The sequence below is a fragment of the Hemiscyllium ocellatum genome, chromosome 11 (assembly GCF_020745735.1).
Source record: "Hemiscyllium ocellatum isolate sHemOce1 chromosome 11, sHemOce1.pat.X.cur, whole genome shotgun sequence".
Lineage (NCBI taxonomy): Eukaryota > Metazoa > Chordata > Chondrichthyes > Orectolobiformes > Hemiscylliidae > Hemiscyllium > Hemiscyllium ocellatum.
This window is the reverse complement of record NC_083411.1, coordinates 74,676,215-74,702,215: the sequence shown is the minus strand read 5'-3', so window position 1 is coordinate 74,702,215 and position 26,001 is coordinate 74,676,215. Positions and strand designations below refer to the sequence as shown.

At 37.6% G+C, this 26,001-nt stretch overlaps 1 protein-coding gene across 1 annotated transcript in view; it reads left to right on the top strand.

Moving 5' to 3' along the window:
• faah2a (fatty acid amide hydrolase 2a) overlaps window positions 1–26,001 on the top strand; it is a 50,484-nt gene that overhangs the window by 22,188 nt on the left and 2,295 nt on the right. Inside the window, exons 6-10 of the mRNA XM_060832209.1 lie at window positions 2,815–2,950; window positions 8,673–8,790; window positions 12,528–12,647; window positions 17,706–17,817; window positions 24,556–24,750. Of these exons, the coding sequence (XP_060688192.1) occupies window positions 2,815–2,950; window positions 8,673–8,790; window positions 12,528–12,647; window positions 17,706–17,817; window positions 24,556–24,750 (681 nt within the window). The remainder of the gene's footprint in view (window positions 1–2,814; window positions 2,951–8,672; window positions 8,791–12,527; window positions 12,648–17,705; window positions 17,818–24,555; window positions 24,751–26,001) is intronic.

Here is a 26,001-nt window from a genome sequence, read left to right as displayed (position 1 = left end):
ATGTGGTCGTTAATTTATCCTGTCTTGATGCACAAATCAGTTCGAGTATTACTTGCTCTATAGTTGGCCTCAATGTTCTGAGAAACTATCCTGAAAATCTACGAACTCCTCCTCTACGTACCTTTGCGCGTTTGATTTTTCTAGCCTATATAGATTAAAATCCCACATGGATATCATGTACTTTTCTGACCAGTTTCCATTGTTTCCTCCTTTTATATTCATTATTGCTGTGTGGTGATTTTCGGGATCTGTGCTACTTCCCAAACAATTTCTTGCCGAATTTATCATTTCTCATCCATGCCTAAACCTGCTTCTACATCCTGGTTTCTTAACATAGATTAAGCCACTGTATTGTGCTCACACCACCATTAATTAATATAACATCTGTCTTTTCCTTGTTTCAGTTCTCAAATGAAATTAATCTTGGTGGTTAAAGAATCTTCTATGCTGTCCAAAGTTGTGCATTTAAGACCATAAGACATAGGGGTGGAAGTAAGGCCATTCGGCCCGTCGAGTCCACTCCGCCATTCAATCATGGCTGATGGGCATTTCAACTCCACTTACCAGCATTCTCCCTGTAGCCCTTAATTCCTCGTGACATCAAGAATCTATCAATCTCTGCCTTGAAGACATTTAGCGTCCCGACCTCCACTGCACTCTGCGACAATGAATTCCACAGGCCCTCCACTCTCTGGCTGAAGAAATGTCTCCACATTTCTGTTCTGAATTGACCCCCTCTAATTCTAAGGCTGTGTCCATGAGTCCTAGTCTCCTCGCCTAACAGAAACAATTTCCTAGCCTCCACCCTTTCCAAGCCATGTATTATTTTGTAAGTTTCTATTAAGTCTCCCCTTAATCTTCTAAACTCCAATTTATTCTGGCCCTGGAAAATTATCCTGTATAACAATTTTGTTTTGTAGAGATCAGTTTTTTGTCGCCTCTCTCAATTTGCTACTTTAGTCTCTCTTGAAACTAGCTTCAAGTTGTTTTGTTACAACATGGCGGTGAACCTTTTTCTGTTAGTTAAATCAAAAACCCAAAAAAGCTCAGTTCGCCTTGCCTCGTAATTTGTTCAAATATAAGTGACCAAGAACTCCTAAATTCTACTACTTAAAGAAAGTTTATTTTCTTATTTTATTTTCAATTTAGTTTCTTACTCTAAAAGTAACATTAAATGAAAAAAAAATCACAAATCCAAGCCCCCTTTCTCTTAACTGCTTGCTCTCTGACTCCAATTCTATAACAATCTGCTATTCTGGTAAGACACTTAGTAAAATTACATTAGCTTAATCTCCAAACCACACAATCTGTCGTCTTTTATGTCTTCACTCTTCTGGCTGCTGATTTCCCTGGGTCGTCGTCTTCCTTTTTACTGTGGGTATGTTTCACATGAGAAGTTACCTTTGATAGACAGTGTTTTCTAATTTCTTTAAGAGCAAAATATTAGATGAACAATTAGCTCTCCAGCAGTTTCTCTCAACAGCATTTGCGCTCTCACCAATTTTGAAAATGTCGACATTCTTATACCTCCAACATCGGATCGTCTTATTGGTTTGATGTTAGATTCAAACTCTGTTGTGTTTCAGTATCCTGTGTCATGATTTAAACTGGTTAAATTCAAGTTGTCAAAACAGCAACCAACTTCAATATCCATTTCACTGCCAAATGTTAACATATTTTCAATTTTCCAGTACACTCTGGGACTGCTATCTAGTCATATATACAGGTGTTTGTAATCTGTCAGTTCAGAACAGCATTCACGCACTCTCTTGAAGGTATGGTACATGCCTTCAACTTCATAACACTTTTAACTCATTTCATCTTGGTTTCTTGTCCATTTATGTGAGAGAAAGACTATGGATAGTAGTTACATCACTGGATTAGTAATATAGTAGTCCAGGCAAATACTTTAGGTGACTAGAACAAATTTATCCATATCAGTGGGTAGAGTTTAAATTCAATAAAAGTAAATCTGGAATTGAAAACTAATCTCCATAATGATCATGAAACTAACATTGTTGAAAAAATCCATCAGATCCAATAATGCCTAGTTGAGAAAGGAATCTGACATGCCTCCAATTCTGAAGTAGGGTCACTGAACTCAAAATTCTGCTTTCTTACCAGAGATGCTGCCAGACCACCTCAATTTCTCCAGTAATTTCTGTTTTTGTTTTGAGTCTTACCTGTTAGATCTACGTGTACTCCAGATCAACAAGAATGTGGTTGGTTCTTCAGTACACACTGATGTGGTTTAGCAAGGGAAACTTGAGATGGACAACAAACATTGACTTTATCAGCAGTGTTCATCCCATGAAAGAATAATGCTAAATAGATTTAAGACAAGGTTTCAAGAACAGAAGTGTGATTTTGATCTATCTGCATCTCTAACTTCCATCCAACTTTGTTCCATTTATTTTTAAAAATAAAATAAGTGACTACAAAGGATCCTTGGTTTCTAAACAAGTCATGCAGATTGAAATTCAGGAATCTGTAAGGTTACTTCCCTTCTGAAGATTGGATTTTGTTTTCCCTTTGTATCTTAAACTATAAAACCTAGCCTAGATAAATGTAGATTGTAATAAAAATGTATTCTGCATAAACTAGATGAAACTAGGAAAATATCATGCATTAAGATTTTCCTCTTTGAATCATACATTATTTAGATATTCTTACAAATTAATAAAAAAAATGTCCATGTATCACAATTGTGATTGGCTTAATATGTACCCCTCTGATGTTGACTGCACAACTTATGCAAAGTTGTTTGTTTTACCCTGTGGTAATTCTGTAAACATTTTAATGCTATGCTTTCAGGTTTGGTACCTAATGATGGTCAGTTTCCAAATGCAATGGGTCTAAAAGCTGAATTTCTCTGTACTGGTCCTATGTGTCGTTATGCTGATGATCTCATTCCAATGTTCAAAGTCATGGCTGGCCCAAATATCTCCAAGTAAGAAAAAAAAACTTAACCAGTAGTCATTATTTCTATTGACTAACAGAGACCTTTTATACTTCACAGAAGAAAGAGCAAATGAAAGTCTTTGTAAGTGATTTAGAAAAGTTGACTGAAAGTTTGCTCAAGAAATCATTTTGTGGAATGGTTTTTGAAGGTTGATACATCTGAAAGTTTTGCTATCAATAATTGGTTTTGCGAGGTTAAATTGACAAAAGGCTTGAAGCAGGATTTTACCTTTTTATTATGTAATAATTGGGATCTATGTAAAGATAAGGCGTAGGGAGAGGACTAGGAGCACAAGGACAGTCTTGTGGAAGAAACGTTTTTGTTCCCTCCATAATTGACCTAAGGTAATGAATGATCGGTTTGAAGCATTGGAGTTGTCCTGTTGGTGCTTCTTCAATGATGTTAGTATTAGGACGCTAATCCAGTATTAATGAAGATACAGCATTGTTTGCGAAAAGTAAATATAGTGTATAATCTCGAGTGATGTTCACATGGTATTGCTGTTCTTTCCTGTTTTAGTTGCTCAAGATACAGGAGAAAAGCTGCTGTCATAGTAGATAGCTGTGATCATAGATAACAGTATAGTACGCTAATTTTGGGTTGAACATTGCGTCCAGTGACATGAGCAGTTTTGATCAACAACATTTACTTTCATGCTGTAGGTTCCTTATATTTGACTCTACCTATCCAATTGAGTGTTTCATCACACTCCTGATTTGAGTCTTTTAAACGATTGTGGGGTTTGCAGGATCAGGAGCTGAACCATTTACATACTTCTACTCTGCTTTTCTTTTTAACTTTTTCATGGGTAAAGTCTTTCACTGGCAAAGACAATATTTGTTGTGACATGCTGGCTATATTAAAAGGCAGTTCCAAGTCCGCCACACTGGACATCAAACCCACAGCAGTGTGGGCAGATTTTCCTTCCCTAAAGGACATTAGTGAACCAGAAGGTTTTATCCAGCAATTACTGATGATTGTCATGATTATCAGCACTTAGGTTAGCTTTATTTTTCAAATTTATTAATTAAATTTAAATTGCACCAATGGCCATGATGAGATTTGAATCTCTGACCCAGAACATTAACCACTGGGTTATTAGTGCAGTAATATTATCACTACCTCGCACCTTCTAGTTGTTGTTTTTAATATGACTGATCAATTCAACGACTGGTCAGTGGTGACCCTTGGAATTTTATTGGTGGTGGACCTGACAGTATTTAATGTCAGGAGGAAGATGGCTTGTCTTCATTTCATTTGAAATGGTAGACGAAGTGTGGAACCAGAAAGGACCCAATATGTTTAATAAGAAGCAGCACTGCAAGAAAATCCTCAGTCAGCACAGAGCACTAAAGGAGGAGCACCTGTATTTTAAAAGGGAGCAGTTGCAACAGTGCATATAACATAGGGAAAGAGCACAAAGGGAAAGTAACTGAGTTGAGTAACAAGCATTTTTGTTATCAAAAGCTATCTTCCCTCAGAGACTGAGGTAAGAAGGTATGAGGCAATTGATGAGAAGCTGGAGTTGTTTTAGTTGAAAAGAATGCAAACTGAGCCAGACCAAAGTTTTGTTTGTAAACTAGAAATTTGTAAATTATAGTTTGGTAAAATTAGTAACTTAATCAAGATAAACTGTTTAATGCAATTAAAATCTTCAAATTTTAGTTAAGATTCACTAAGAAAACTAATTGATCAGACAAATTGATCCATAAGATGAGATAGAAGTAGCTGTGCAAATTGTGTGCTGTAACCACTGCAAAAGAAGGGCGGACAGTATTGTGATTGTGACTGTAAACATTCATATCCGTAGCATTTGCAGCTGGAGGAATGTCACCTCAGTGTTGTTAAACTGGAGTCCAAGAGGTAAACGTTGCAAGACATTGAGATGGGGAACAGTTAACTGGATATTTTGTTTAAGGATGCATTCACCCCCTTTAGATCTTAAAGGCTGGCCATTGCACAGGTAAAGGAGGATGTGACTGTGAAAAAAGTAGGTATGGGGATCCAAACTTCAGAATGCCCTTGGCAAATGGTTGTGAATCACTTGCTGCACGTTGCTTGAGAATAAGAACTGTAGGATGGACAGGAAGCAATTCAAGTGAGATGAGTAATAAGGAATGTCATAGAGGATAGTATCATTAGCAGAGTAGAAACTGTTCTCTGCAATCCTAACTCCGTGTTGGAGAGTTTCCTTGTGGGATGAATAAGAGCATCATCTTGTGAGTAGAGATGAACTTTGGGGAGAATCCTGTTGTCCTGATCCATAAAGGAATCATTGACTTAGATGAACAAGGAATAATGTTCTGCTGAGAAAGCTTGAGGATTAAAGGTCCAAACTTAAAATAATGAGCCTCAAAGGTAATGATTTGTGTTGTTATTAATAGGGCATTAGTGACTGAAGTTATATCAAATAAAATTAGAAAAAAGGTTAAAACTAAATTCATTATCTGAATTCAACATTTTCAACAAATTAGAAAAACTAATAGCAAAGAAAAAAATAGTGTGTTATAATAGCAACAGCAAAAGCATGGTTATGAGATTTGGAACTAAAATATCCAGGATAATTTTTTAGAAGAAGTAGGTAAAAGGGAAAAGCAGGAAGGGTAGCTGTAAAGGATTGGATGACTGCAGTAGATAGAAGGGATCTTCAGTTTGAAAATGAAGTACCTGTAGTAACTTTGAGTATACACAAAGCAAGAATCAGAAAAAAAAAACATTGAGGAGCTGCCTATGAACAACTCCCTTAAACAAGACTTCTGGTGTAGGACAAACAATAAATCAGGAAATTAGAAGTGCATGTAACAAGTGTGGCATAGTAATCTTAAATTTTCATATTCTTTTGGACTGAACAAACAAAAATTACAAGAAAGGTGTTCAGCAATTTCACATGTTTTTTTGTTTTGGGCAGGCCTTTGACATTTTCCTGCAGATGTGCACGTGTGGTATCTTGAAGGGACAGACTTGTGCATGACCTCTGGGGAATTTTTGGGTTGGAGGCCACAAGCTTAGAGGGAAAATTGGTGTGGAATTAATGAAGTGTATATGTTTTTGTTTGTATCATAATGCTGAGGAATCAATTAAAAGAACAAGTTATTTTGGATCTTGTATATTGCAGTAAGGAAAGGTTAGTTACTAATCCTGTTGTAAAGGGCCATTGAGAGCAGTGTGACTATAGTTTGGTAACATTTTATATTAAGCTTGAAAGTGATTTATCAAGTTTGAAACTAGGATCATAAGCAAACAATGCAAGTATGAGAGATAAGTGAGCCAAGATGGATTTGGAAACTATAGTGTAAGTTGTGACAGATAAGTAGCAATTAAAGAATTGAAACATTATTTATAACAACTATAAGTCTGTTAAGGCAACTCACACACAGAATTGTGCCCAACTGTGGTTAACAAGGAGAGTTAAAAGATCATATCATACCAAACAGACTCTGTGTTGCTAAAAAGTGTAATAGGTCTGAAGAGTAGGACAATTTTAGAATTCAGCAAAGCAAAACCAAACCAAGAAATTGATAAGTAAAAACGGATTTTAATAGCATAAATTTAAATCTCAAGCATTCAGTGGAGGTAGATGTGGATGTATTAACAGCACAGACCGATGAATAAAATTGGGGAGTAAGGAAATAGACACATTAAAGTAATATTTTGCATCTGTCTTCATGATGGAAGTTTCAAAACTATTCCTGAAATAATGAGGGACCACCAAGGATCTCGCATGAATGAGGAATTTGAAAAAAAAGTTAAGAAATAGTATTAGAGAAATTAGAGGATTAAGTGGGAACAAATCCTCTGGACCTCATAGTCTGCATCCAAGAATATTAAGAGTTTCCTGACGGCTTGCATGCATTTGTCATTTTCCAGAATTCCTTTGATTCCCGATCAGTTATCAAGGATTGGAAGGTGACAAACATAATCCTGCTATTTATGAAAGGAAGAGAAAAGGATATAGTGCTACTTCTCCTAACGTTAGTAATAGAAAAAAAGTTAGAATATATTATTGAATTAACTTGATTGTCACATTGGTTGAAGTGATAGCAAGACACTCTGAAAATAATAACTTAGATTAAGCCAAGTCGACATGAAGTTATGAAAGGAGAATCATACTTAATAGATATATATTTTCAAGATGTAGCTATTAAATGGATAAGGGAGAATCAGTGGTTTAATGTATTTAGATTTTTAGGAAGTATCCAATAGGTGCCACACATGCGGCTACTACTCAGCATTAGACCTCATGGGTTTGGGAGAGGTTATTAGATGAAGGTTGGAATATGTGAAATGTATGCAGGTTGAAACTAGTGTAGCACTAAAAAGATTAGTCGTTCGATATCGGGTATATGCAATCTACTTGAATACCTTTGATTAGATCTCCGAATGTTATTACAACACTGTGGTTAAACCTTTCTGCTAATTAAACCAATCCACACACAAGCTCACCTCCCCTCGTAATCTGGTAAAGCATGACTGTTGGAGAACTACCCAAATTCCACTATTTAACAAAAATATCAATTTATTCTTTAACTCTAAAAGTGAACATTAAACAACAGCAGCTATTTTACAACTCTAAGCGTCCTTTCTCTTAAAGATTTTGTTATCTACCTCCCACTCTCCAACAATATACTGATCCAATAAAGTCCCTATTAAATTTACAGCAACTTAGTTTTCAAAACCAGACAGCAGCTGTCTTTCCTGGTGTCGATCTTCCTCTGTTTGTAGATATTCCTGGGTTGTCTTCAGTCTTCTGCTGCAAAGGTATTTCATATGAAAAAGTGCCTATGACAGAGTGTGGTGAATCGCAGTCTTTCAACGGCACTTGGCCAACTGTCCAAAATTCCTACTTTTTTGTACCCAAACATCAGATTGTGTCATTCATTCAATGTTGTCATAACAGTAAAATTCAAATTCGATTGGGTTTTAGTCCCTTGGGGCATAATTTAAACTGATTGATTAAATTCAAATCGTGGCCAAAACAACTGGGGTATCTAGTTTAAAGCCAAGTGTTACATATTTTAATTTTCCAGCACACACTGTGACTGTTAATCAATCACATGATGCATGCTTGCCAGCTTTCACTCTCTTGAAGGTACAATACCCCCCTTCAACTTCATCACAACGTCATGTATCGAAATTCACTGATGCTGCACAGGTAGGTGAGGAGATGTAAGATGATGTCAATAGATTCGGATGGGTGGACATGAACAGAGCTGTTGGGATACATTGTGATAAAATATGAAGTTATCCAAAGGATTGTTGTGGCCAAACTTTTGTGCAGTTTTGGTTCCTTAAGGAAGGACAGAACAGACTTATCCTTGAAGTGTGGCAAAAGTTCATGTGTGTGGTTCCTGGGATAAAACTATTGTGCTCTGAGAAAATATAATATTTTTCAATATTCAACAAGTAGATTATCCACAACGGACAGACTGTCCAGTGTTGTTCTACTAACCTGTTCCCTATTTGTAACCTGGAATGCTGGTATGTGTCCTGATTTTAGAATTTTTGAAATTGTTGATCTTACTTTGCTATCTGGAAAAAATATCTGTTGACAACTTCGAAACATTTATATAAAAGTTGACTTAACACTGATGAGGCTATCTGAGATTTCAATAGAATTTGTTTATTTTTAAACTACCTTGAGTTCTATGGAATATTAAATTGTCAGAACTCTTCTTCCCGAATAACATATTCGATTTTTGTATTGAAAAAGGGTGAAACTTGATGAAGAGGTTTATATTAAGAAAGTAAAATTCTATTCCATGGAACACGATGGAGGATCTCCATTCCTCTCCAAAGTGGACAAAGAACTGATTCATGCTCAGAGAAGGGTATGTTGAGGACTTGATTCCAAAAGTAATGAACTGTTGTTTGTATTTTCAAAAGGTGTTGCCCATGCTTTCTTGTCCTTAAGTAGAAAAATGTTCCTGGTTTCCCTCTTGATTGACTTCAGAATCTCACCCTTGAGTAGTGACTGCTATATTAGCATCTCATTAAAAGGACCAATTTGCACTCGTTAAATCCCACTTCCAATTCTCCTCTCCTCCACTGATAAATTAGGTGGTGCAAATTCCTGACAGGTTAAACAGATTGGGCACATACCAGCTGCAGCTCACCTCATGCATGTTCTGGCCATTATTTAATTGTATCTTCACAATAACATCCCCACATGATCCACAACCACTATCCTCTTTGATCCTTCATCCACACCAATCCATGTCAACAAATCACGTCTTGACTGCTCTCAGACCAACTATGTTCCTTACCTGAGTTTCTCATGCCTTCAGTATCATTTTGAGCTGATGGATGCTGCGAAATATTGCATTTTAGTAAAACAAACAAAGGCAGGACTTACACAATTAATGGTAGGGCCCTGGGTAGTGCTGTAAAAAAGGGAAACCTAGGGTTTCAGGTACGTAATTCTTTGAAATTTGCACCACAAGTGGACAGGGTAGTTAAGAAGCTGTTTAGTACGTTTGTCTTCGTTGCTCAGACCTTTGAATACAAGAGTTGGGATGTTATGTTGAAGTTATACAGGACATTAGTGAGACCTCTTCTGGAATACTGTGTGCAGTTCTGGTTGCCCTGTTACAGGAAGAATATTAAATTGGAATGGATTCAGAAAAGGTTTACCAGGATGTTGCCAGGGATGGAAGATTTGAATTACAAAGAGAGGCTGGATAAGTTGGGATTTTTTTCACCAGAGCATGATGGGTGACCTTGGAGGTCAATATAATCAGGAGGGATGTAGGTAAGGTGAATAGCAAGGCCTTTTCCCTAAGGTGGGGAGTTCAAAACGAACGGGCATATTTTTAAAATGAGAGGAGAAAATTTTAAAAAGCATGAGTGGCAACTTTTTTTACACAGTGGTTTGTGTGTGGAAAGAACTACTAGAGGAAGTGATGGCTGCAGGTAGTTATATTTAAAACACATTTGTTTAAGTAAATGAACAGGAAAGGTTTGGAGGGATGTGGGCAAACATAGGCAAATAGGACTAGTTTAGTTTGGGACCATAGTCGCTGTGTACTAGTTGGACTTGAAGGGTGTGTTTCCATTCTGTATGATTCTAAAACTTTATGAACCTGCTTCCACTGCCTGTGACGCAGGATTCCAAAGTTGCTTAATACTTGGCAAAAATGTTTCTCCCCACCTCTGTTCTTAAAGGATAAATTCTAACTTGAAAACAGTGCCTTCCAATTCTGAACCGACCCCAGGAGGAATAGCTTCCACGTCAACGTTGTCAAGACTATTCAGGATCTTGTATACTTCAATCAAGCCACATGTCACATTTATAAACTCCAATGGAAACAAAACCACCGTGCCCAACTTATCTTTATAAGACAACCCACTCATTTTCAGTTATCAATCCAGTAAATTTCCCCCAAACTTCCTCCAGTGTATTCGCATCCTTCCTTCAACAAGTAGACCCAAACTGTACACAGCATTTGAGATGTGTTCTCACCAATACCCTGTCCACATAAAACAAAATACATTTAAGGTAAATTCTTCTTGTAAAAACCCATTAGCCATCTTTAATACATGCTGTACTCAACGTAATGTTTTTTGACTCATACATTAGAACAGCAATATCCCTCTGTACCCTGAAATTTTGCTGTCATTCTCCATTTTTTATGAGTTCACAGGATGTGAGTGTTACAGGTGTATCCAGAACTTATTCCCATCTCTAATTTCTCTATAACTGAATGACTTGCTAACAGTCAACCACATTGCCTTTTTATTTAATTCACTTTTAGGCTGCGGGCATGCAGACTAGGCTAGCATTTATTGTTTGTCCCTAGTTGCCATTGTGAAGACTGGTGAGCTGCCCATTTGAACCACAGCATCCAAATGCTGTAGGTAGACCCTCAATGCTGTTAGGGACTGAATTCCAGGACTTTAACCCAATGACACTGAAGATTGGTGATATATTTCCAAATCACGATGGTGGGTTACTTGCAGGTGGTGTTCCCAGGTATCTGCTGCGTTTGCCTTTCTAAATGGAAATGGTTGTGCATTTGGAAGGTGCTGACAAAAGGGACTTTGGTGAATTTCTGTCATGCATCTTGTCAATGACGCTCATGACTGCTACTGAGCATTAGTGATAGAGGGAGTAGATGTGGTGTCAGTCAAGTGGGTTGCTCTGCCTTGGATGCTGTACATTGGGAGGATTTTATCACACTCCTGCCTTGTAGATGATGGACAAGCTTAGGAGAATTGAGAGGTGAGTTACTCACTTCAGGGTTTCTAGCCTCTGACCTGCACTTGTAGCCACTGTATTTATATGCTAATCCAATGAAGTTTCTGTTTGGTGGTACCACCCAAAAAGTTGATGACAATTCACTGATAGCGAAGTAATTGAACGTCAAAGGATGATGGTTAATTTGTCTCTTATTGCACTTGGCCATGCTTGGCATTTTTTTGAGGTGCATCTGTTACTTGTTTGCAGTTGCATATATGGTATACCAACAAGTTTCCTTCCCTCAAAATTGGTTAACCAGATAGGTATTTACCATGGTCTAATGGTTACCATTGAGCTTTTAATTCAAAATTTTTATCATACAAAATTTCATGATGGAATGGTGAGATTTGAATTGCAGTCCCCGGGATATTAGTCTGGGACTCTGTATTGCTTGAGTAATTATATTATCATTATGCTGCTGCCTCTCTTAAAATTGATAAGAACTGCTGAAAAATAAGTTTGTGATACTCTGAACTTTTATTCTTCCTGCCAAAGTGAGCATTTTTCCCACATAATACTCCATCTGCCATACTTTTGCACACTTGCTTAGCCTTTCTGCAATTGTCTGCAAACTCTGGTACAGAGTCATAAACTGGCATCTTTTTTCCAGAATTTATTTGGGGCAAATTTCTGCTGATTATGGATAAGAAATTTGATAATTTAGTAGCAGTGGTAGAATTGCGAGTGATGGCATTGTAGAGCTATATTATAAGTGTACATGTGAAAAATAACATTGTACCTTCTAATATCACTGCAAGGTAGTGTGTAGATGAGCAATAGTAGTCATTGGGGGAATACAGTGTGCTTCACTATGTAAAAGACTGCAAACAAGCTTGAAGAATGACAAGGGAATGTTGACCGTTGCAATCATGTAGGATGTCATTTGTGACTTTGGTACTGCCAGGAGGAGGTAACCTGACTGAATTCAGACAGAGTTCTGAGACAGCAGAGTGGATTTAAGAGATGCTATGTTCAACGACTCTGGAAGAAGAAAGGAAGTTGGAGATGGGCCTGTGGATCACGAGTGTTCCTTTTCACAGTGTAACTATAGACAATTTAAGAAAGTTAAGTGATTTATCAAATTTCTCCTACACTGTCATTGTACATGGTCTGATATTTTGCACTTTGGCACAGTTTGTCTTTAGTTATTTATTTATAAATTATGTAAGAACTTACCCAAACATTTTGAAGGATATAATTTAACACTCCTAGAGTTACATACTCTTTGGCTATAGGTATTTCTTATTTACTCTCTCTGTTTACCATCTGGCAGTGTGAATCTTGATGCTACATATTTAATGCTTTTGTCATTATTTTGCAATTTTTCAGCTAATTGAATATCTTGAAGTGCAGTTTGGTGTTCAGGTACAGCATGTTCAGATCCACAAGATGAAGTACGCTTTCCAGATTTGGTCAGCAATGATGACTGCCTCAGAGGCTGATGGCAAGGTATAGTTGTTTATTTTTGATATTTGAAGAATTTATAGTATTTACTTGCTTCCCTTGTTGGAAGAAACTCTGAAGTCAAACTTTTTACACTTGAATTTCCAACATTAATTTTTATGATAATCTGTCCCCAAAAGTTAAACAAAGGCCCTGATTTTCTGACAGCCATGCAACCATTATTCCAATATTTGAGAGTTCTGCAGAGGGACCTTGCAGAATCTCCATCATAGTGGACTCTGAAGGAATTGCCCAGGCAATTGAAGATTTTGTTGACCAATCCTCTATGCCTGGAATCTTCTCCTCTATTTAACTCCGATTTCAGACAATTTTGATGAAGTTAAGTAAAATAGTGACTCGATAAAATGCATAGTCTAACTCCAGTGTAATTATTCAACATACTCAATACATAGTCCGTACACCAATTCCCAGCACTACATCCCAGACCCACGCTTACCGGACTCTGTCCTGGGTAGTTGAGTCCTAATACTCCCTTCCCCTACTCAGCCCTCAACAACACTCATTTTCCCTGCTGCTAGACCAAACCTGATGACCCTCCACCCCTCCAACTTCTCCCACTGCCTGACCCCCACCCCCTTATCTTGCTCTACGCTTTATTCTACTTTCCCATTGCAGATTGTGAGCCCCCACTGCCCAGGCCAGACCACCCCACCCTCCCACCTGCCCTTTCTCAAACCATACCCAAACTGTGAAACTAACAAAGCATTTATGCCCCTCCCCATCCAGGCAAGAAGGGCCAGAAGACTCCAGACCCAATTTTTTCCCACTCAGCCCCACCTACTCTAACCCCACTGCATTACTTTATTTAGCCACCTTATTCATTTGACATCCTAATCACATAGCACCCAGCCACTTGCCCACCTGGTACCCTACTTACCTGGCTGACTATCCTTATTCATTTGGCCTCCTACACCTGGCAACCTGACCAGCCGACAGTCCAGAATTCTGTTTACCTGGCATACTACCCTCGCAGCTCCATATCCTTCTAGCACCCCGACATTGCATGCAGCCAACGTACTAACTGTTTGACAGCAGCTGTCAAAATGGCTGTCAGGATTTTTAAGTTTCAAATACGGCAGCTGACAGCAGTGAAAAGGGGGCATGGTTTGTCTGTCTTCCCCATCCCTGACAATTCTGTCCTTTCAGACATGTGGAGCTCCCTACCTGCATTTTTTTTTTAAAAAAGGACTTTTGCTACTGTTTGGAAAATCTGGCCTGTAGTTAGTTCCTTGATCTTTTATTTCAATTTTTGGGTTGAACTCAGCATCCTGTTTGACTTGAAAATGATCATGTGATATAATACTTTCCATCACTAGGATAATCTATTCCATTACCAGTACACTGCGTACGTTTAGCTTTATCCAATGCGTTATTGTTGAAACCTTGATCCATACTTTTTCTTTTATACTGACACCTCTATTTGTGGAGTGCCTGACTGAATATTCTATACTTTCGTCCTTTTTTTGTATTTGAGTTTGCCAACAGTAGCCAAATGTATTTTTCTTGAAATAAATCTCTGTGGAGTACACCCAATTTCTTTCTCTCTCCTGCGTATAAATAGGAGAATTAGGAGTATTTAGAAAGATAGATATTTAAACTTCCATATTTACAACTGTATTCATTATCTTTAAAGTTTTGCTAAATAGGTTGCTTCTGGTTGATGGATGTCAACCCTAATTTGTGTGAAGCATTGAGCCACATCGGTAAAATAGATAAAACACTCTGATTTATGTTATGGTCAGTAGGGTATGGGACTAAAGAGGGAGACAGTGCATTCCTTTAGCCTTTGTTATCACGGTGATTTATATAAATTTCGACTCTAGCAGAGGGTTAAATGTGCTGTGGAGGATATGTAGAAAGTTGATTAATTTCTCTGGGCATCTGGCATTTGACAGGTCTTTGAGCACTTCCCAATTGACTGAGTCAAATGACTTTGTTAGATCGTTGAAGGCCATGTAGAGAGGCTGGTTGTGCTCCTGGCATTTCTTTTGGTGTTGCCAGTCAGTGAATATTATGTCCATAGATCCATGGTTTGGTCAGAAGCCACACAGGCTTTCAGGAAGGATTTCCTCAGACAGGGAAAAGATGCCTTGTGAGGATTTAGGTTATGGTCTTCCAGGTGATAGAGAACAAGAGGAGTCCTAAGTAGTTCTCAAGGTCCACTTTGTCTCCCTTCTTCTAGATTGTGGTGATGGTATAACCCCTAAGATTTGCCGGGATTTCTTCTCTGTACAGATTTTTAGGAGCAATTGATGGAGATGATGGGTAAACTGGTCTTTTCCAGAATAGTGGGCAGTGTTAAATGGGATACCACTGGGAGCAGTGCCAGGACTTTAGCTATTCAATATAATATTGATTTGGATATGGGAATTAAATGTCATGTCTCTAAATTTGTAGATGACAAAGCCGGATGGGAGGATGAGCTGTGAAGAGCATGCAGTATCATTCAGAAAAATTGAGTGGGCAAATGCATGGCAAATGCTGAATAATCTGGATAAATGGGACCTTATCCACGTTGGTCACAAAAACAGGAAGACCGATTTATTATTGGGCTATAAACTAATAGCACATTGAAACCCAAGTGTCCTTGTACAACAGTCACTGAAGCATACTGCTATAGCAGGTGGTCAAGAAAGAAAATTGTATGTTAACCTTAATAGGAAGAGGATTTGAATACAGGAGCATTGATGTCTTGCTGCAGTTATACAGGGCCAAAATGAAACCATACCTGTAAAACTGTGTGCAGTTTTTCCCTCCTCATCTGAGGAAGGATGCTTTTGCTATAGAGGGAGTGCAGCGAAGCTTTACAGGACTGATTTTTGAAAAGTTGCATCAGTATGAGGGGAGATCTCATTGAAACCTAGAAAATTCTAATAGGACTACAGAGGAGCCTCAAGTATCCGAAGAACCTGGACGTAGAGTTTTTTGTTCAGTTAATCAAATTCCAGATAATCGAATGCCAGTTGACATTGTTTAGCCAAACATTGAGACCTTGCTATTTTGTCAGATAATCCAATATTTGGATAATCGAATGCTGGATAACAGAGGTTTCTCTGTATATAGTATATGTAGGATGAATATTCCTGATGGCAGGGATGTCAACAACTAAGGGTCACAGACTGCATGCCCTCTAATCGGCATGCGGCCAAGCATTCTGATGTTCTGCGCATGGTGATCTGTGTCAGAAAACCAATCACAACAGTGACTTCAGTTCCAGAGGTCACTGCCAGAAAAAGACCTTGTAGATCCTTGCAGCAAATAAGAATATTGGAGCCAACACTGGTCATATTGTAAGGATGCAGGGTAAACCATTTCTGACTGAGATGAGAATTTCTTCACCCAGAGTGTAGTGAATCTGTGGAAATCATTACGACTGAAAGCAGTTGAGATCAAAATATTGTCTGATCTTTGGAAGGAGCTGGGTATAGCACTTAGTGATCAAAGGATGTTGGGGGTGGGAAGCAGGATTAGGCTATTGAGTTGGCTGATCAGCCATTATTTTTATTATTATGAATAGTGGAGCCAGCTTAAAGGGTTGAATAGCTTATTCCTATTCTGTGATTGTGATATGGTATAAAATACCAAGAATGCTGGAAATCTGAAATAAAGATAGAAATTGCTGGAAATACTCAGCCAACCTGACAGCCTCTGGAGAAGGAAACAAGTTGGCAGTTCAGGTTGATGACCTTTTCATCAGAACCACGTTGAATACTTACAAATATTTTCAATTGTTGTTCTACATTGATAGCTAATATTGTTCTCCATTTTCTTCTTGAAAGTTGTATCCAAATCATTAATTTATTAAGTTACTTTACATTATATTCTTTATTATTATGTCATAATATGGTTATGTTATTGTGCCTAGATATTTTAGATAGTGGCAAGCCTTCTCCTGTTGAGCCTTTAATTTGGGGTTAGGAAAAAGTCCTTAGATACATTGAGAACTCCATCAAATTATCCATTTTATTTCCTTGATTTTCTCTTGACAAATGAATATTGGAGTAGTTGAAATTCCTTCCATTACTTTTTTTTAACCTAGTTTCCTTTCTTGTCTGCTTCTATTCAATGGTCTGTATGCCACACCTGTTAATTTGATTAATTCTTTATTGTTGTTCATTTCTGTCAGTGCGTATGGTTTCTGTTTTGGTCTTGATGAAAACTGTATCTCATTTTTACACTCTCATTATACATCCATAATACGTGCAGCAACTCCTTGCCCCTTTTCTTTATATCTTCTAAATATTTTGCAGCTTGCCAGGTTTTGTTCTCAGTCCTTTACTTTGTCATGCTGCAGTGATCCCTACTATTTCTGTTTTCTCTCAGCATGATTGTCTCCAGCATACCTATTTTGCAATGGACACTGTGCTTTACTATATGGACGGTTCACTTAATCTTCATTGGATAGTCTTCACTTTATAATGCACCATTGTTTTTGATTCTTTTTCGCGAATTCTTCTTTTTACTTTGGTATATTTGACCTCTCTTATTTTGTTCTTCGCTATGCTCTTTGCTGTTTTATTTATGTCAATGCTATTCACATTTCTTGTAGATGCCTCCTCATGTTTTATTGTCTAAAGTTTTTGAAGCTTCCCTACTTTCCATTTCTGTTAGAACATGGATCCCATCCTTGTCTCAGAATTGGTGCAGTGTCTCATGAAAAGGAACTCCTCTTCCCACATCAGATCTTTGACTTTGTTTCAATTCTCCTGATATGTCTTTGTGAATCTGCATCTGGGATCAGGCAATAATCCAGCCTGTATTTTTAAGTTTAAACCTAACTCTTATCACTTTCAACAGGAAATACTTCACACAGTGTGATAATAGTTTGCAATTCTCTTCCATAAATGATAATTGATGTTAAGTTGATGGATGCTTGCCAACACTTTACTGTGCAAAGCTTGGTACAGTTCCAACTTCAAATTTTAAACTGTTTTGTGATGATTGGAGATTTTTCTTGTGTAATTAAGTTGACTCTCCCATTAGTCAAAACTGCAAACTGAAAAATCAGATTACACATTTAAATACAGTACATTACTTTAACAGGAATTCAAGTCTTTCAAAGATTTGATGGCAGATGGTGGGAAGGAGATAAAACCATTGTGGGAGCTAATGAAAAAGGTTCTGGGGATATCACCACACACATTTCCTGCAATAGGTAATGTATACCTTGACAGAATGCAGAGTGTTGTAATTGATACATTAAAATACAATTACACTACTTAGTTTATATTGTTGTAAAACTTGTTCATAACTCTTTCATTGAGATACTACGTTTGGAGTGTTCAAGATTTTAAAAGTACTCAGACTGTACAGTTGCCTTCCTAAGACTGAAATTTTTCAAGTGAACACAGATATATGGATAATCATAGCATTAGGAATTTACTGTCAGAATGAAATGTGGCGCAGTTTGGCTGCTTATTTAGAATGCAGGACGTCAAGCAGTGTAACCCATCAAACTAGTATCTTAGTTTATCAATACTGATTTGAAATCTGAAGACTGAAAATATCCAATTGAATTAAATATGCCATCACTTTTTAAAAAAAAACTTATATAGACTGTGGGTATAGCTGGCAAAGCCAGCATTTGTTGGCCATCCCTGGTTGTCCTTGAACTGATTGGCTGTCTTAGCCATTTCGGAGGACTGTGAAGCATCAATCACATTGCTGTTAGGTGTGGTAAGGACGATAATTATCCTTGCCCAAAGGACATTAGTGAATCAGATCGGATTTTGTAATGGTTGCCACTTTGTAGTGTAATGTTGCTATTAAACTAAATTTGCTTTTAAATATTTGCCATGGTGTGAGTTAAACCCATGTCTATCAAGCATTAGCCTGGGCTTTTGGATTACCAGTCCAATGATATCTCTCCTGTACCTCTGCCTCCACACAAGTGAGTCTGTTTGCTGAATGTGTTCCATACTGACTTTTTAAGCGTACTGTTGGAATCAACTTTTTTGGGAATTTAGATATAGTAGAAGTCTTCCAGTCATGAAGTATCCTACAGACATGTTGGGAATTCTGCCTTTGCGCCTTTGTCTGTCTCTGCAGCCTTAAATAATAATTGTCACTTGCATTCTAAGGTCAAGATGTTGACAAACCACAAGATTGGCTCATACCTTGAGAAAATCACCTGCACGTTGCAGTCCAATAACATTTATTTCAATGTATTGTATATTGAATGCTTTGCTAATTCCACCCTTGCTACATTATCTATAAATGTGTTCTTATTCAAAATACTATGGGTATGTGAAACTGGCTCAGGAGGCATGAGCTGAAAATGTGTTGCTGGAACAGGATGCTGCATGACCTGCGTTTTTCCAGCAACACATTTTCAGCTCTGATCTCCAGCGTCTGCAGACCTCACTTTCTCCTCAGGAGGCATGAGGTCATTATTTGCATAGCTAAATGTGAATGTGGTGTTATGGAATTTTTTTTCAGTCAACAGTAATAATACAGAAGAAAAGTAGAAAAAAAAGCATGTTTATTCCTAACTGGAAAGCTTTGAAGACATTTTATGGGAGAAGTGAACTGAAGGGGAAAATATAGCTGGTTTAGAGAACCTGGAGAAAGTTCTGTGGAACTTGCAGTTTTTCATTAACTAAAAGGACAGTTTGTCTGGTTTTTTTTTCACCTTTAACTTGACGGACCAGTACTAAAGAATTTGGAAGATAAACTGTGAAGTAAAAATAATGGTCATGGGAATGGTAATATTGGATAGTATCGCAAAGAAGATTGACACTGTTCTTTCAGCAACTCATGAAAATCTAGGAGGCTCTGTTGTACATCCAATATCAGGGTTCATTATATCTGCTCAGGACTTCAAAGGAATTTGATGTCGGAGAGTGGTGATTCAGTAGGTACCAGTAACATAGCAGGACAAAGATAAAGATTCTACATAGCCAAATGACAAGCTCGGCACCAAATTAAGAAGCAGAATTTCAAATTAATAATTTCCTATTATTTGAACCACTTGCAAATTGGGATGGGCTAAATAAGATTAGAGAAGTGAATGAAGGCTCAAACTTCTATTGGGAGATGTGAGGTCTGCTTGATGGACACTATATTCTAAGTACTGGGGAAAGTGAGATTTGTACTGTTGGGAGGGTTAAAGTGTGCTAGGATTGGTGTTTTAACAAGTTGTGTAACTAGGGAAGACGAGACGGTTTAAAACCTAAATGGTTTTTAGAGACAGAAGATCATATTTTGAATGTTAAGATACTTCAAAAGTAGAGAAGATAAGTGAGCGGTTCTAGTACTGGCAATGATAAGCAGACTAAACGTTTACAGTTTAATAAAAGGGTAAAACTGAAACCTTTATATCTGGAATGCATGTAATATATAAAACAAAACAGATGAATTGAAAGAATACAGAGAAATAAATATGATCTGATGGCCATGATGGAGATATTGCTGCAGGATGACAGATTGGAACATTTCAGAAGGTGAGATAAGGTGGAGATGTGGTTCTGCTTAATTAGTGGTCATGTTAGTACAATAGAAAGGGATGAACTAAGTTCAGGAAACCAAGCTATAGAAATGGTTTGGGTAGCGAACAGAAATATGGGCAAGACATTGCTTCTGAGAGCAGTGTACAGGACCCCAATCAATAACCCCAGTGGAGCAGAATATAAAGGAAGAAATAATGTAAGTTGTCAGACAGATGTTGTGATAATCAGGAGATTCTGGAAAGTATGGAGAATTCAGGTGAGCAAAAGCAACCTCGATAAGTTCATAAGATCTTTTAAGGATAGTTTTAGAATAGCATGTTCTGAAGTCAACCATAGAGAAGCTACTTTAGAGCTGCATTGTGCAGCAAGATGGGATTAATTAATTTTATAAATGGGAAGGTGTCTATAGGAAGCAGTGATTACAAAATAATTGACTTTTACATTTGGTTTAAGAGACAAAAGGGTGGGTCCAAAACAACTGTTTTGTATAGGCAGTATTGAGGTCACGAAGGCAGACTATGTTTAAGTGCATTACAGTAAGTGATGGTTAAGGAGTATGCTAATAGAAATGTAATGACCGATATCTATGGGGATATTTCAGATGATAGAGAAGAGAAAAACAATCCAAGGGGAGTACCCACCACCAGCAGTTTAAACTAAGGAAAATTAAGGCTGTATCAGACTAAGCACTTGCTTGTGCAACAATAGGTGACAGGTCAGAAAATTGGACACAATTCTTTAAAAAAAAGTAAAGAATGAATAAAAGATGAATTGGGATGGAATTAGGCTGAGAAAAAGCTAGCCAAAAATATGGGAAAAGCTATTTACAGTTTGTACTTAATAGTGGGAAAAACATGTGAGCTTGGATAATATGGTGATTGAGTCTGGAAAGTCTACAAGTTATTTGCATTTGCCTTCATCATGCAAGAAAGGAAGGGTGGTGTAATAGCTTAGTTAGTATGAGATTGAATAAGTACAATAGCGAGAAATGATTTGCACTGAAAGTTGCAGAATTCAAAAAGTGGAAGTGAGGAATAACAAGGGGAAGAAGATACTGGTTAAAGAAGTCTAGGAGCTGTCCTGTAGGTTAGATAATAAGTTGGGAGATAATGAGGGTTTGTATAAAGAAAAATACAGTACATTAATGCGAGAAGATTTTAATCATTTTCCAGTTTGGGAAAATCAAATTGGCAGAGTTAGCCATGAGGAAGAATTAGTGTATTTGAGACAATTTCCTGGAACAACATGTTGCAAATTCAACTAGAAATTGAGTCATATTGGATCTGGTAATGTGTAAATATGTAAGTTTACAAAATGATCTCAGTAAAATCTTAATTTTAATAAGGGTGATTATAATGAAAACGAGAGCAGAACTGGCTGGATTGGATGAGGGAAGGATTTTAATAGAAAAGACAGTTCATAAACAATGGTAGATAGTTAAGAAAATTAGTCATGACACCCAGTGAAGATTTATATCCCAGTACACAATGTGGCAAGGATTAGTGGTAAACCAATGGATTGAGAAAATATTAAAACTCAGCGAAAGGTGAATAAAAAGTAATACAGAGGGAGAACAAGTAAAATAAAAACAAAACATTAAGACTTCCTTTTAAATGTACAAGAAGGGATATAGAGGCTTATGTGAATATAGGTCCCTTAGAAAATGAAGACAGGGAAATAATAGTGGCTCGCAAGGAAATGGCAGAAGAATTGAATACGTCATTTGCATCAATCTTCTTGGTAGAGGGCACAAAAACATTTGACAAATACCAAGTGAAGGACAAAAAGGTGAAGAGATAATAAATACAACAACAATCATTCAAAAAAAAAGTACAAAGTAAACTAGTGGGGCTAAAGTCTAGTATGTCCTTTGGACTTGGTGAGCTGCATTCCAGGATATTAAAGGAAGCAGTTGTCGAGATTGTGGCTGCATTGGTTGTGATTTCATAAGAATCCTTAGATCCTGGAACAGTCATAAAGCATTGGAAAACTGTCAATGTAACAGATTTGTTGAAAAAAGAAGTCAAAAAACAGGTGACCACAGGCCAGTTGGCTTAATATCTGTTATTAGGAAAATTTAATCTGTTATTAGCAGAGCATTTAAAATGCAAAATATAACCAAGCAGTATCAGCATGAAGACCAAATTATACTTGACAAATTCTTTATAGAGTCATAGAGATGTACAGCATGGAAACAAACCCTTCGGTCCATCTTGTCCATGCCGACCAGATATCCCAACCCAATCTAGTCCCACCTGCCAGCATCCTGCCCGTATTCCTCCAAACCCTTCCTATTCATATACCATCCAGATGCCTTTTAAATGTTGCAATTGTACCAGCCTTCACCATTTCATCTGGCAGCTCATTCCATATACGTACCACCCTCTGCGTGAAAATGGTGCCAATGTCCTGTACAGCCACAACATGACCTCCCAACTCCTGTACTCAGTACCCTGACCAATAAAGGAAAGCATACCATATGTCGTCTTCACTATCCTATCTACCCTCAACTCTATTTTCAAGAAGCTATGAACCTATACTCCAAGGTCTCTTTGTTCAGCAACACTCCCTCGGAACTTACCATTAATGGTATAAATCCTGCTAAGATTTGCTTTCCCAAAATACAGCACCGCTCACTTATTTAAATTAAACTACATCTGTCAGTTCTCAGCCCATTGGCCCATCTCATCAACATCCCGTTGTAAGATGAGGTAACCTTCTTCATTGTCCACTACGCCTCAATTTTGGTGTTATCTGCAAATGTACTAACTGTACCTCTTATGCTCACATCTAAATCATTTATATAAATGATGAAAAGCAGTGGATCCAGCACCACTCCTTGTGGCACTTCACTGATCACAGGCCTCCAGTCTGAAAAACAACCCTCCACTACCACCCTCAGTCTTCTCCCTTTGAGCCAGTTCTGAATCCAAATGGCTAGTTCTCCCTGTATTCCATGAGATCTAACCTTACTCAGTCTCCCATGGAGAGCATTGTCGAACACCTTACTGAAGTCCATATAGATCACATCTACCGCTCTGCCCTCATCAATCCTCTTTGTTGTTTCTTCAAAAAACTCAATCATGTTTGTGAGACATGATTTCCCACACACAAAGCCATGTTGACTATCCCTAATCAGTCCTTGCCTTTCCAAATACATGTACATCCTGTCCCTTAGGATTCCCTCCAATAACGTGCCCACCATTGATGTCAGGCTCACTGATCTATAATTCCCTGGCTTGTCCTTACCACCTTTCTTAAATAATGGCAGCACATTAGCCAACCTCCAGTCTTCTGGCACCTCACCTGTGGCTATCAATGATACAAATATAGAATTCTTTGAGGAGGTAACAAAGCAGGATTGATGTTAGGTGCAGTTCTTAGCATGGTTAGAGGATCGGCTAACTGATAGAAGATAGATACTTTGAATAAAAGGTGTATTTTCAGGTTGGTAACTAGTGGAGTGTCGCAAGAATCGATGCTGGAGGCACAATTGTTTACAGTACGAGTTTATGACTTAGATGAGGTAAGTGAATGTACTATTGCAGATGAAAAAATAACTGGGAAGGTAAATGGTGAAGATGACACGGAGAGTGTACAGTTGAACATAGATAGGTTGTGAATGGGGACGCACTTGGCCAATGGAATACAATTGGGTAAATGAGGTTGTGCACCTTGGGAAAAATAGAGTAAATAACTGTTTAAATTGGGGATAAAAAAAACTGCAGATAGGTGCCATATAGAGGAATTTGGGAATCCTTGTGCATAAATCACAAAAAGGTAGCATCCCAATCTCAGCGTGTAATGGGGAAGGGAAATGGAATTTTGACCTTGATTTTTATATTCCATTCCCATTGAAATAGTGAAGTCTTGCTAAACCATACAAGCTCCTAGTCAGACCACACCTAGAATATTGGGTATTTAGTCCACTTAACTATAGAAAGAGATGCTGGCAATGAGATGATCCAGAGAAGATTTCCTAGATTGGTCCTGTGGGCAGAGGATTTTCTTATGAAAGGTTGAGTAGGTTGGGTCTGCACCCATTGATGTTTGGAGTAATAAAGGCGATCTTATTGGAAAATTGTAAGATTCTTTGTAGGCAGATCCTGACAACTTGTATCCCCATGTGTGAGTGTCTAAGACCATGGCATAATCTCAGAGTAAGGCATTGCACATTTCAGACAGATGAGGAATTGCTTCTGGGAATAGTAAATCAATGGACTTATTTACCATCGATTACTGTTGAGGCTGGGTCATCGAGCATATTCAAGGTTGCGAAAGTTTTTTTTTTAATCAGCATGGGTTTATGGGGAAAAGGCAGGAAAGTGGAGTTAAAGATTCTCAGATCAGCCATGATCTCATTGAACATTGGAACAGAGGCAAAGGGCCAAATGGGCTGCTTCTGCTCCAACATCTTATGATCGCATTGTTTGTTCTTTATACAGGTCTTGGTATTGTGGAAGATTTGGCCAAGGTAGATCACCGCAGTAATGTTAAGCTGATGAGCATGTGTCACAACCTACAGACTGAGCTGTCCAGTTTACTAGGAGATAACGGTGTGTTGTTATATCCATCCCATCCAAAAATTGCACCTAGGCACCACCATCCCAAACTTATGCCCTTCAACTTTGCATACACAGGCAAGTAACAAATCTCAAGTTGAATATTTTAAGTTACAAAATCTCATGAAATATAAAATTGTGAATTTAAAATGTAATTTCTTATTTAGAAAAGTGTCCACAGCTTTTATTGTCAAAAAATAAACTAAGTTGCACAGAATTTTAAAAGTTCGCTCATTGGCATAGTCTATAGCATCCTTTTCAGAATCTGTTGTATTTGGTATGAATTACATCAATGTGAAGTGTGCAGTATCTCCTTCGGAATTTCATTCCAAACCTATGCACACAAAATTCAAATGTACTAAGGCAATCAATCAGCAAATTGCTAATTTCACACTTAGTACTCACCAACACTTGTCAAATACTTACCTTTTTTTATACTTGCCAGTTTCATATTTGTTGACTTGTTTAGGTTCAAGATCTGCTGTCATGTTTTACAATTCCCCATTCTTGTCCTTGCCATGTTTCTCGTCCAAGCTGAATGTCACTTGCTACTTTAACCTTTCTATTAAAGTATCCAGAGACCCATCAAGAGATCATTTTAAATTGATCATTTAAGAAACCTCCAATAATTAAGTTGGTTAAATTGAATCATCTTGGTTTCTCAGGATCTACTCTTCTAATTTCATGGTTTGTCTGTACTATTGTTGGATACACAGTAGTGACCCAGTAATATCTTTGATAAAAAGTTATTATTCTTGATTCTGAAAGCTGTTTGAGAGTTTAATAGGGACATGCTGCTACGTTAACCCAAAAGTAAGGATAGAGTTTTAAAACATATGGAGGTTATCTGCTTATAGAAACTGTTGGCACCCCTGTCTTTGCTCAGTTGAATCATCTGCTGTTTAAATTATTTCAGAACTTTGCATTTAGTACCCTATTTAGAAAGTAATTGCATATATAAATTACCCTCCACCTGAAGTGTTTCCCAATCTTCGACTTGTCTTTGATCAATTTGCATCTTTGTTTCCTTGCTCTTAGTTGTGGCTTAACTTGAAATTGTTAATTAATCTTTATTAAGAGATGAACATCAACTTGAATTTTGAACTATGGTGCAATTCTAGCTATTCGTGAACTTACCATTTTTCAGGTATTGAATCTGATAGTATAAATATTACCCAAAGTAATTTTTAAATCCTTAAGTTTAAGGATTTAAAATGCTAAGATAACACTCAACACTCAACTTCATTGGAATGTTCCAACTCTGACAGGAAGAATGTGCTGGAAATCAAGTCCCACTATTCCACAAGCTGTAGCAAAAATGTAAATACC